Source organism: Mustela nigripes, chromosome 3 (genome assembly GCF_022355385.1).
Source record: "Mustela nigripes isolate SB6536 chromosome 3, MUSNIG.SB6536, whole genome shotgun sequence".
NCBI lineage: Eukaryota > Metazoa > Chordata > Mammalia > Carnivora > Mustelidae > Mustela > Mustela nigripes.
Window position 1 is genome coordinate 181,952,413 of NC_081559.1, and position 13,423 is coordinate 181,965,835.

The 13,423-nt window shown below is 51.4% G+C and overlaps 1 protein-coding gene across 17 annotated transcripts in view; it reads right to left on the reverse strand.

Annotated features, from left to right (window-relative positions):
• MTSS1 (MTSS I-BAR domain containing 1) overlaps positions 1-13,423 on the reverse strand; it is a 156,918-nt gene that overhangs the window by 21,028 nt on the left and 122,467 nt on the right. For 7 of the 17 annotated variants that reach the window (XM_059395134.1, XM_059395142.1, XM_059395138.1 and 4 more), the window contains exons 4-6: positions 13,084-13,168; positions 11,009-11,100; positions 9,573-9,647 (exon numbers count right to left, since the gene is read on the reverse strand). In XM_059395134.1, the coding sequence (XP_059251117.1) occupies positions 9,573-9,647; positions 11,009-11,100; positions 13,084-13,168 (252 nt within the window). Of the gene's footprint in view, positions 1-4,707; positions 4,777-5,532; positions 5,545-9,572; positions 9,648-11,008; positions 11,101-13,083; positions 13,169-13,423 lie in introns of all 17 variants that reach the window. The other 10 variants (XM_059395126.1, XM_059395129.1, XM_059395125.1 and 7 more) reach the window with 2 other exon arrangements.

Below are 13,423 nucleotides of genomic sequence, written 5' to 3' on the forward strand. Positions count from 1 at the left end.
AATCCAGCCTCTGCCTGCTCCGTAAGCACAAGCATTTTTTTTTTTTTAAAGATTTTATTTATTTATTTGACAGAGAGAGATCACAAGTAGGCAGAGAGGCAGGCAGAGAGAGAGGAGGAAGCAGGCGCCCTGCTGAGCAGAGAGCCCGACATGGGACTCGATCCCAGGACCCTGAGACCATGACCTGAGCCGAAGGCAGTGGCTTTAACCCACTGAGCCACCCAGGCGCCCCAGCACAAGCATTTTCTTCACAATGAACCGCACTGAGGTGGCCACGTCATCGCTGTCGTAAGACGTTAGTATGTTGTCTTGGAACAGAACACAAATACACCTACATGTGGACTTTGCCCCGATTCCCAGCCCAGAACTTCCCCAAAGCCTTTGAGTTTCCAGAATGCCAGCAGTGTCTCTGTCGTGCTAACGAGGCATCAGGAGGGAAAGGGGACTAGATAGGTAGCCACAGGATGGAAGATGCTGGCCAGGAGAAGCAGCCACAAGCCCAAGCCTTTCAGCCTGTGCCCCTGACCTCCGGGAAGGGGAGAGGGAGTAGGCTTTCCACCACCAATGGCCAATGCCTAACCAATAGCGCCACCGTAATAAGGCCGGGGTAAAACCAGGGACAGCCACTTTCCAGAGGAACTCCTGCTGGGGACGCCGATGAATCTTGGGGGGGGGGTATGCTCAGGGAGGCACGGCCGCTCTGCGCATACCCCGATCTCCCCACCCTGTGCCTCTCTTCACCGGGGTGTTCGTCTGTACCCTTGAGAACAAACCAGCAATCCCAAGCACAGGGCTTCCCTGAGTTCTGAGAGTCTTTTTAAGGATTTAGCAAACCTGAGGGGAGTCCATAGGAAACGCCGACTTTGAGGTTGACCAGGCCAAAGTGTGGGTAGCCTGGGGACCACCACTTGGGGCTAGTACTGAGGTGGGGGCGCTTTGGTGGGACTGAGGTCTTAGCCTCTGTGCGAACCTGGATAGGCAGTGTCAGAACCACGTTCAGTGGTTGGCGTCAGACGAGGTTCAAACATAAACGCCTTTGCCACCCTGGGGACAGCTTGGGGGCAGAGGCCACTTTTGCTTCCTTAGCAGCCCACGGGGGCCGGCGGGGAGGCACTCACAGCTCTCTCCCTCGATGGCTGGCCGCATGGGGCTCATGAGCAGACTTCCCGGAGGATGTTTATGAATGAGAGAAATTGCACCCGATGGGCTACAGTTAGCCCCATGAGAACCAAGGACGGCTTGCACTCCAGCAAGCCAGACCTGCCACCCACCCCCAACCACCAGGGGGTGCAAAGCACACTGGGTAAGAAATCCGTATTGCAAACAAGCTGTTCTTTCAACTCCTGGCCTTTCTTCTGGGCTCCTATTGCATTCCCTCCACGCCAAGGGAGGAAATAGCTCTGCCTTGGCTCCTGAGTGGCCACAGGGAAGCCAGGTGCTCCAGCCCATGGCCACAGCTGCACTGGGCAAGGGACAGTCCAGCATTTCAGCTCCTGGGGCCAGCCAGCTGCAACCAGGGTCCCAGGCGAGGCCCCTGGAGAGCTGTGTGGGGGTGAGGTTCTCCCAGAGATCAGCTCTGCAAAGGAAGGGGGTTCACAGTTCTGGGCCTCCAGGGGGTGGAGGGTGGTCTGCTTGGCCTGTTTTTACCTACACTTCTCAGCTGTGAAATACAGCCACTGAATCTCCCCCACCCACCGGCTGGCTCTGAGGACCACCTGCTTCCTTCTCCAAGCAACAGCCCTTTGCAGGAATTTCTCCGCATTAAATTCCAATGTCTCCACTGATTTCAGGCAGGGACAGGCCTTCCTGAGTGCCACACAAGGCGGATAAAGTTATATTCACCAACCCTGCTTCCATCAAGGTGGAAGGCGTCAGACTGTCCCCAGGCTATGCTTTTCGCCATCAGCCCCCTAGCCCTGGGCTTCGCCTCCGAGGTCTGGCTGGGTCACCCACCAGCTGCTCTCTCCGGTGTTTCCAAGGGCCAGAACATCCATCAGGCCACGGCTCCCTAGTGCTGACTCATGATTACAAAGTCCTTCCCTGTCCCGGTTGCACAAGTTTTCCCATTAAGTAAGACTTGTACCCTGTCGGTTGTCTCCTGCATAATTAAATGAGTGTGCTCCCGGAATGCAGTCCCCAAGCCTGGAACAAAGGCGCGACTCAACAGCCTTCCCCCATTTGGTTACAGTCGGATCCAAATCCCCAGACGCGTCCCCAGGCTGCACGTGGCCAAACCTCTCCGAAGGCTGAAGCCATCACCAGTCCCCCAGCTTCGGAAGGAACCGTTCCAGCTTCCGTTCCCGCAGAAAGTAGCATCCGGTCGGGCCCAAAGTACACTTTCACTGTCTGCACTGGTGCGGGCGCCGGTGGGGGGAAGCAGCGGGACCACGGCCCAGCCTCTCACCACGTACAGCAGTATTTAGGAAGGACAGTGGCTGGGTTGTTGCTGTGTGGACGGCAGAGACATGTCAGCGAGGTGGTGACCGCAGAGAGCAGTCCGCGACTTCCAGGGCCGGGTCTTGGAACCCGGACAGCCAGAAGCAACCCGGGGGCCCCTTCTCGGCTCCATCTTCACCCCAGCAGCCCGGTCCTGAGGAGGGGGCGATTCCTGACGACTGTCAGAGGCACACCCAGGACACGGGTGGTGGACAGGTGTGCGGGGGTCCCTTGCCGAGCCCCGCCAGCTTCTGAGAGGCCGGCTGCCTCTCGTGCTCGGCAGCAGGAACAGAGCAGAGAGGTCTTCCGTCCTGGGCTGGGCAAGAACACCAGGCGACCCGCCAACAGCTCAGACTGCAGATGTTTAGGGGGGGACTCCGTCTGGGGACGAGGGCTCCTGGCACTATCCCTCTTCCAGAACCAAAGGTGGGGGTGTCTGGAAGAGACCCAGACCCATCCAGTTTTTACCACAGAGGCAGAGAGACCGGCCCACCCTGGCTGCAGGTCTCAGGGGCATTCTGAGAGCGGTTTCTGCCAGATTTGCAAGTGCAGAAGGAACCCGTGTGGGGACGTGCGCACACCCCGGACGGGGCCGTGGGACGCACAGACCATGCTCCCGGTGGAAGACACCCGGCACTGCACGGGCTCTCAGGACGGGGAGATGATGGCGGGGAAGTTTAGTCCAGTCTGGGGTCTGCACGGAAACGAGGCCCAGCCATGGAGCCATCCGGAGGCAGGCTGGGCTAGCCAGGGGGCTGAAGCAGAACAAGGGTGGGGGGAAATCCCGGTGGATCTCACGCGGGTCCAGTCCACCTGTGGCGAGACTGGAAGCCCCCGGAAAGGCTGACTCAGGGTAGCAGGCACATGTGTCCTCAGGGTGCCCCCTCAGGACACGGTCACCTTTGACCAGGGTTCCGGTGCTCCTGTCTAAATGGTGACAGCCACGTGTCGGAGCACACTGTCCCCTCTACCTTGAACACCCCCAACCCTATTTTCCCCCAGCGGACCCCTTTCCTGTTCCTCACTTTCGCCTCCCCACCTCCCAAGCTGAGCTGAGATCCTTCGTCGCCCACCGCCAGAGCTTTTGCTCTTCGTCCTGACAGCACAGAGCGCGCCAGATTCAACTAACTGGTTGACGTCCACCAGAATCGCAGTTCCTCGGGGTGGGGGCATATCCCCAGCAGAACACATTTTGAGTTGTAAATCCCTTCCCTCACGGAGGCTCCCAGCCGAGCTCATGCAGGAACCCAGGGTTCAAGGTAGATACTTGTAACTACACCAAAGGAGAGTTTCGTTTATATATTTTTTTTCTCTCATTGAACAAGGACATTTTAACTGGTGCAAAACTGTATTAAAATATAGATGTCCAGGTTCCAAGATGATTTAAAACTCATAAAAAGAAAAAAAAAATTAAGAGGGCTTATGTCTTTACACCTAAGTTCACTGCTATGATTATGAGTCACTGTGGCTGAGCCTGACAGACCCAGCAAGAGAAAGAAACGGAAGGAACTGTGGAGACTTCTCCTGAGGTGAGCAGAGCCTATGTTACAGAGCCGAAGGGCTGTATGGTTTCTTTCCTCATCCCCAACCCTACTGCCCATCATTCAACGTGAGTAAAATACCCAGTTTACTCCACAGATGGACTCATGCCAGGCTTTTAGCGAAGGTTCCAATAAAACTCTGTATTATCGAGTGGACACCTATTGTGCAGTTCTTTTTATATGAAACATCTGGAAGAGGCAAACCCATAGGGAAAGAAAGCAGACGAGTGGGAGTCGAGGGCTGGGAGCAGAGAGAACAGGGAGTGGCTGATCAAAAGGCAGGGGGCATCTTTTCAGGGTGGTGCAAATGTTCTGGAATCCGACAGTGGCGATGGCCACACAACATTGTAAATGTCCTATAAGCCACAGTACACTTTATATAAGCCAAAGTACACTTTATAAATGTCCTATAAGCCAAAGTACATTGTAAGTACATTGTAAATGTCCTATAAGCCAAAGTACACTTTTATAAGCCAAAGTACACTTTAAAATGGCGAATTTTAGGTTATATAAATTTTATCATAGTAATATGCCAAAAAAGTGGCTGTCTTACCTTCCTCCCAAAGTTCACTAAATATTGTGCAAAGTGTTTCACAATCACAACATTGAGGGCTGGAGAAGATCATCACTTATAAAGCTGGGGAACAACTAGGCCAATGTCACCATAAGGGGAAGCAGACGCAGGGCCGGGCCCTGAGTGAAACGACAGTGGACCATCTCGGTGCCCCACCTGTTATAGGAGATCTGGGCCTTTTGGGTTTGTTGGAGAGGACAGATTCCAATTCAAACCTCTGTGGAGCTGTTGGGTAAAAATGTTCTCAGAGGACACTCAGGAACACTCAAGGCAAGAAAAATCACACGGACACCTCAGACAGACCTTTCCAAGACAGAGGGATCGCCACAAGACTCCAAAAGCAAATCACCCGGAGAATGAAGTTCAACATTCAGTCAAGAAGAATCACTGGTATTACTGAATTTGGAGATCTGATACCTTTGAAATGAAACATTTCACAAACTCCGCTGAAATAAGAAATACTCTGATTTTTTTTAAAGACCACGAATTACTCACTTTGAAAAGAACTAGATGGTCCTGGGGAGACAGAGTTAAAGAAATTTTGCTAGTTTAATACAACCAAATCTGATTTGGGGATTATTTTTAGGGTTTATTGAGTGCAGTTCTACACATTTTGTGATATAAACACACACATACATATATACTCAGATATATATGTATGTATAAATAGATTTATTTCCTGTGCAAATCACTCTGTATTTCTTCTTTCCATGAGTCTAATACTGAGTTATGATGATGCAAAGGCCCTCGGCATGTTGGGCTAACCCATGAAAAAGCCAAACACCGAAGAAAGAAAATGATTAAAACATACACATACACACACGATTTTTTTAAAGTTAGGGAAAATTAAGTAGGTACAACTGATTGTTCCGAGCTGGCAGGAAAACTTGGGCAATTAGTGTAGGTCTGGACAACCATGGAAAGCCCACAGCAAGGACCACATCGTGACCAGCCACCAGAGAGTCAGGACGGGAGACTTACCGAGAGCGTCCACTGGCGGGGGGGGCACGCGGTGAGAAAGTGCAGGATACACAATTGACACAAAAAGGAAAATAATAAAGTCAAACTGGGATTCGAACAGCAGTCTTACCTTCCTTTCATGGGTTAAACAGTCCTTGGCTTGCCACCGGATTTTCTACCAGGGCAATGAAACCCACCTCCACCGAGAGCTGCACAGCCACAGTCCCTTCCCTGATTGCTAAAACTTTTCTTTCTCCTCTAAACAGAAACCTTCCTTGTTAGCGAGCATCACCCCCTAGAGATCACGGCACAGTTTCTAAGAAGAGAGATGCAGCCTATAGTCCCCTCTGAAGCCAATTAAGATGCTTCACCAAGAAAATCTTTCAAGTATAATTTACTATAACTTAAAAAGTAATTAGGGAAACCCAGGAAACAAAATTTAAACCAGGGTGAAAAATCAAAAAATAATAATAAAGTTAAAATTCTAGTAGAAGGGCAAATAACTTGTTCATCTGCACCTCTGTGAGTCTCTTTATTGGGTTTATAGTCTTTACCATAAATATACTTTACTATCTGGTCAAAAATGATAGATTGAACGAGTGAAGTGTCGGGCTCCAGGGTTAATACAGTAAAAGACCCCAGTTTCAGCAGCCTCAGAGAAAGTCCTGAGAAGCTTCCAGTACTTACAGATGGAAACAGAAATGCTTGACCATGATTAATTTTTATTTTACTTGACATGATTAATTTAAATTAATAGTGATCTGGGAGTTGGAGGAGAAGTGAGGCTGCTGACTGTACAGTAAGACAGCAAAACAAGCCAAGAACAGTACATGTTTCCCACAATCCACCCACGCTCATTCCCCGTGAAGTCTCGGCCAGCCCAGCAACCCGAGCTGACATCAAGCTGCAGGGCTTGCCTAGAACTCATCGGATGCCTTCTAGAACTCAGACTGTTGGGTCTGCTCCACGCCACACCCTACCTTCCCGTGGCCTCAGTCTTCTCCCCATCGCCCGTCAATCAGGCCGGCTCTGCCCTGGGTCCCTAGTCCTGGGCATCAGACTGGAACGTCTCCGAGGGTGGCTACTGGCTCTGCAGCCCCCAGCATCTGCCTCGTGTTTACTCCTGGCAGGTGTTGGGTAAGCCTGCCTCCCACTAAAATAGCTACACCCGCTCACAGCTGGAGCAGATGCCAAGTCGTTCTGAAATGGTTTTGAGATAAAGCCTAATCAAATCCCCCAAAAAAGTCTGAATTTTTTTTTGATGGTAATATTCAAATACCTTTAGATTATAAATTACCACTCTCTTGTAATAAAGAGGGGGGTAAGCGCCCAATAAAACATGTGACAAAAGGTGATTATCTGCAGAGTGAAAATTAAATGAGCCACACACAAAAAGGACATCCTGCCTACGTCAAGGGCAGCGCTATCACCATGCTTAAGTGCACAAAGGCATTTGAAATTTTGAAAAGGAGAGTCAGAAGAGCTCTTAGATCAAAGATCACAGTTTTTTAAAAAGGCACAGTAGAAAGCTGCTTGGTGATCTCCTGAAAACACATTAAAGGTGAAGTGATTATGTGGTTATCAGACTCTGTTCCATCAGGACAAAAAAAAGTACTGAAGCAAGTATCTGAAAAATATTGAAAGGACCTGAAGTATTGTAACACATCGTGTAGATCTCAGAAGAAACTACCAACGCCTGATAAGCTGAGAATCCAGGAAGCCACCACCTGTGGAAGGTAAGGCAGATGTCCCGAGAGCAGTTCTAGTGGAAAGGGAAACTTCAGGTAACCAGACCCCAAATCACTGGACACCTCAAGTAACAGATTTCTGCTGGCCCGAAACTTGTCACATTCCTGCTCCATGCTCAGGCTACCCCTCTTCTAGGAGAGCACTCCATTATAACCAGAATGAGGACTCTGGTACCTTCTAGAAGGTTCCATTCACCCCAGAAATACACAAATGTGAGCACTCAGTCAAAAAAAAATGTGTTTATATATCTTAGAAAAAAGTATTTTTGTATTTGAAAGAAAGAAAACTGTTTCCTGGTGATACTCTGGAATAAAGAGAAAATCATCTGGAACATTACAAGCAACTGATCTAACTTGGTGCGTGTATATAACTATACCACCATGGCTACCTTGTCCAGGAGGACGTGGTGCCTGAGACCACGAGCTATGTGCTAGGGCTCAGAGAATGCTTCCAGAAACCCCTGGTCACAGCTTCCATTCTCCGCCTTCAGACGCAAGTGCCCCACAAAGCTTCACAACCAAATGCCAATTCTACTGCCAATCCTGGGACCAGAAGTTTCTCTACATGTTACACAGTCCAGCACCCTAGATGTCCCGAAGCTTTCCGTCAGATGCCTCGATGGGGAACTCATTATTCTAAGCAGTCTGACCCAGTGCTTGGTCAAGTCTAATTGCCAGAAACTTCCTTTTGTGCTGAACTGCAATGAACCCATCAAGCTTGCCCTGTAGGCCCAAATTGTGCTAACTGGACAATGCCAGGGACCTTGAGTGACAGACGTGTGCTGTTTCTGCCTCCGCCTCCATGCAGAATTCAGATAAAAGGATTATCACTGCAGCCAAGAACTTAAGGCCTCTGGAAAGAGAACTCTGGAAAAGCTAAGGGAAAACCGCTACTTTTTCTTCCCTCATCCTTTTTACCAAACTTCCAAACCTTTCCCAACCTGTGTCTTCCCTGGGCCTTCCTTCTAAATCCCTTTCATCTCAAAGCTGCCAAGCTGTCAACGACATGAAAGTCAGTCCCGAATTTTCACCAGCCAGCTCTTCCATGGGACGCCAGATTTGATGCAAGTGGTGGCTGTTTTATTTATAAGCATTTACCTCTAGACTCACTGAAATGTTCCAGGCCTCAAACCCTGTTACTTGTCCAATGCTAGCTCCCAAGTGCACCAGGAAGATAGAGCACATGTTCAAAAGGCACCAAGACCAAGAAAACACATCCAAAACAAACAAGTGAGGCCAATGCTGACAGAAAACCGGGTTATGGGTGAAAATTCTCCTGCCCTTATCATGAATGGCTTTGCGGTTTTCACCAGAACTGGGAAGACATTTTTGAGAAATGTCAAAGCTTAAAAAAATTTGTCTAGTCCTTGCCTCACTTCCACCAAACCACTCCAGCTCTCTGAATGTATTTTCCTCTCGTTCCGAATGCGAACTGACCATTTAGGAAAGGAGGAAATTTGATTTGGGGGACGTTTCCCTAAAAATTGTCCCAAGCATACACCAAACACAGAAGAGCCTCATGGGAAAAACAAAAACACTTTATCAGTTGTGACACTACAAATTCAAAAAGCAGGCATCAAGAATAGTCTGAAAAGACTGTCACCTTCTCAAGTTTAAGACCCTAGATTTTTAGGTCTTAGGAAAAGGTCACAAATGCCTACAAAGTGTATGTAGCTAGATTTTTCTCTGCACGTTCCCAGTCCACGCTGGAAGAGCAGAGCGGGGTCACAGGTCTGACAGGGGGCCTGTGTGTGGGTGACAGCAGGCAGGAAGGTGGGCAGAGGGCCACGCTGCCCCAGTCTGGTTTCCCTAGGGAGGCCCCCACACTCACGAACACCATGAAACTCTCCCTGCACCACACAGGCTCCCACTGCAGCCATTTCTACATCCTCACACGAGGCTTAATAAAGGGTTTCAGAGATTATAGGCTGTGAAAGATGGAGGAGAAAAGGACATAATTTCTGTAATAATTACTCTAGTAGGATATTTGCATGAAGGCTTTTATGCATGATCCCAAGGCTTCCAAGAAATTTATAGGTTTCATTACAACACACAATAGGCATGGAAACTGTCAAATTTTGGAGACAAAGGTGGGGGGAGGGAACAAGTCAAGTACAACTTTGTAAGGGCCTCAAATTAATAGATATTCTGCACTTGAGAACTTTAATTCAGATGGATTCTACGCGCTCCTGCTCCCCAGGGCCATCACATGCAACGAGGTCTGAATCGAACGCTTTCTGCTTCAAAGTCAAAACCAAGCACGTGCTTGTTTCCCCAAAGTAACGCTATTAATGGCAGAATGTGTAGAGTTACCTTTTTTTGCTTTCTTCTGCAGTTTCAGCGTATCTGAGGATTTCTTTTTTATCTCTTGGCGAGCTTTTTTATATTCTAAGAAAAAGCAGAATATGGAGTCATTTTACCACTTTGCTCAATGGAAAACATTCTAAGGAGGAACCATTACTTTCATCAGAGAAAGCGGAAACGAAGATCCGCAATATAGAGCTTTATCTAGAACCACCGTAGGATAACAATCTCAGGCTGCCATTTTACGGCACAGGCGTTATTAACACGAAAAACCGCAGAATGCGCCTCGGTCTTTTCCTGATAGCATTCGCTCATATCAGCTGTGAAGGAAGACGTCATTCGGGGGGATATTTTACTAAAAGTGAAAAATCCACAATTTCTCGGCTCACAAAACAGGAAATTGGAAAATGGGATTTGCTTTCCCGAAGGCCCAACTTCGCAGTGTTTTGCTCAAAAAAGAACCCATGTGGCAAGACGCTGGCCAGATGTTGCGATTCAGCAGGAGCCCCCAAGACCCCAGCATGAGAGATTGGATGGCGTGGGGGCATCCGGGTGCCTTAGCCTTACTCTCGCACTGGCGCCAAGGCAGGCACTAGACCCCGAGGAGGGGCGACCCACATACAGACACGTCCCCCCAAACGATGACTTCCTCCTCCTCCGCCAGTCTACCCCTGCTCCTGGACGTCCACCTCCGTGGGTGCCGCCCTCACCCAGATGCGGACACCTGAAATGACGACCGCCCTGACCTTCCTTTGCTGCGCTCCTATTCAAGTAACTGCCCCCTCGGCCAGTTCCCTCGCAGCCTCCCTGGACGCCTCGCTCCCCCGAGCCTCGCTCCCCAGTGCCGCCACTCCCGGGCCCTCGCCACAAGGGCTCTGGGGACCTGCTGGCACCAGCCCTTCCTTCTGGCTTCCTCCCGCCTCCAGTCTCCCCTATGCCTTCCCTCCCCAGCACGCAGTGCAGGTCGCAGGACGTCTCCTGCCCTTCCCCACTGCCAGCACCCCAGCCTCTGGGCCCAGGAAGACCAACTGGGGAGGCATCTGTCAGGACCCCTCTGCCCCCAGGGCCTGGCACACGCAGTGCAGAGTCGCCTGCGTTGAAGCACATTCAGAGAGGGTGGCGGTCCCGGGCAGGACACCCAGGTTAGCTCCTCTCTTGAGAGGCTGGCTGTCGAAATGTGCCCCAATGCCTTACGTGCGAGACTTTGGCATCGAAGCCTGCCATCACTGTCCAGGTCTCATTCACTGATTGCAACTTACACCTCTGAGAGCCTGGGCCATCAGCAGCTGAGGGAGGTTTCAGGGGCTCTTATCCTCCAGCGCTGAAAGGGAGAAGGGGGACCAGAGGGGGCCCTGACAGGGGACACCAGCAGGGGCCCAAGGCGGCGGCCGGCCACACCACGGGGAGCACGCGTTGCTGGGCAGCAGACAGTCTGCGCCCCGTACCTTTCGCGTGGTCTTTATCCAGCTGGTTGGCCACTTTCTTCCATTCTTCCATCTGCTCTTGAAGTGGGTTTATCAGACAATCAATCAAAGCACTTTTTCCCAAAAAAAGAAAGAAAAGGAGAAATTAAACAGATACATTCGTGGTGAAGACTCATACTCGGTTGTCAAAACTATGTAAATTGTGACAACCGGGTGCCAGACAAGGCAGTATCTAAGCCCAAGTTCACGTCCAAATCCCGCCATTTCGTAACAACCTTATTCTCAGAACGTTCTCCAGGGACTGGCAGGAGGCCGTCACCACGCCTGGATGGGGCGAGCCCTCTTCCCACTTCCCTGCCTCATACTCTCACTCTCGTGCTCACAAGTGTGGTTGCAGGCCAGGGGGTCACCCCTCAAGCTGCACCCCAGACCTCCCGCCTGACAGAAACCTGGAGGGCGGGACCCCAGTATTAATACATATTATATTTTTTAAAGAAACACACGTGACTCTGATGTGCTTTTAGGATGAGAAGTCCTGAGTGTAGACCAAGTGTGGCCAGCCTCGGGGAGGAAAAGCTGAAGGGCCAGCTTCTGGATCAGAGCGGCAAAGGCATCCCCAGGTACGTCCCGTCATTCTGTGCATTGTCCCCAGGTCACTCCCCACCCAGAGGAACCGTGTGGGGGATGACCCCTCCCCCAGGAAGGAAACGGATACATTCCTACATCACCGAGATGTTGCAGGAAGTGCCCACAAATCGCTCGAATTGCTCTGGTGAGAATTACTCCAAAGGTGTTCTCCGACTACTTTTTGATCGTGGGCCTCCTAAAAATCTTCAGGTTCTTGGTACAACTCCTTCCTTTCCTCATCAGGGTCTCCCCCACCCCATGCACCCGCCAGCCATCAACACGGCGCACTGGCTTCTTTCTTCCAGGTCTCTGTTCAAATCGTCCTTCCACACAGGCTCACCCCCCAACTACCAGGCGTGGAACAGCGGCTGCCTCTCTCCTACCCACAGATTTCACCTCGTGGCACTTCCCACCGCCTGACATGGTGAGAGGGGTCGCGGTGTCTGGAGTGTAAGCCCCGTGAGGACAGGGCACGGTCCTACTCACTGCCACCGCCCACACGCCTTAAGACAGAGCGTGGCACACAGCAGGTGCTCCATAAACACCGCCCGCTGAACCGCTGTGTCCTCATCCCTCAGACGGGCTGGGGAACCTCAAGACTGGCCTGCAAATAAACCCGCTGGCGAGCGGGACCGGAGGCGCCGCAGGGCCCGGAAGCGAGCGGGAGGGAAGGCGGCAGAGTCCTCACCTGCTACCCGGGCACCTTGTGCTGGAAATGTGTGGGCGCTCCATGAATGTTCACAAGCACCCCATGTTATAGAAGCTGAGATTCCAACCAAGAGGCCAACGCCTATGTGGCCCGCCCGGGATTCAAACCCAGGCCTATCTGTCTCCAAGTCCAGCCACTTCCCGCCACGTTCTGCCACCTCCCTCGGTGGCCCGGCCAGGAGGGGCAGAGGCCTCTCACGTTGGCAACGCTTCGCACAACTCATGATCCATCAAGCAGAATGGTTTGATCTGCTTGGAAGAAGGCCTCCCTCACCAAAACACTGGTGACTCCAAGTCCCCGTGGGCAACCAGAACTGCCAGTTCTGCCCATTCTGGATGCTGGTAAGACAGACAAGAGGCGGGCACATGGAGGGTGGAGAGGAGGCCCACAGGAAATGGAGGAGCAGCACGTGCCTGCTCCCCAGCCCCGAGGTTCCCCTTCCAGAAGTTTCTGCAGAGAACAGACGCCCTGCTCTCACGCCAGCGGAGGGCCAGGAGAGACCCACAAGAGTACAAAGTGGGGTGTGGGTTCCAGCGGGCAGGCCCCAGGTCATCTGGTCACCCACTACCTCCCCAGCACCCAGACCAGAGCCTGGCACGTGGCAGACGGCCCACGAATACTTGCTCAGTGAGTGAGCTGCAGGACGGGCTGTGGGCATTTCAACGCTGCGGGGAAACACACGCTGCTTTGGGCGAGGCACTGCCCCTTCCCTGGCAACCAGCAAGAGCCGGTGAAATCCGGACCGAGATGCGCTCCTCACCTGGAGAACTGCCTGAGCTTGGTTTCTATGCTCCTGTGTCTCATGCACATCCTGGTCAGGGCGGAGCCAATCTCCCTGGTGCCACCTGCAAAAGAAACACAGGCAGAGCTGAGCACGAGAGGCAAGCGGGAATCACTGGAATCCTGGGAAGAGAACAAAATCATCTGAAAAGAAGCCGGATTTCACCACGAGGCAAAACCCAAGCCACTGCCTCTCGCCAGGCATGTGTATACGTGTGCATGTGCACACACACACACACACACACGTGTAAATACATACAGTGACACGTTTGTCTATAATCAGCAGAATAAAAGGCACCTTGAGTCTATACAATACCCTG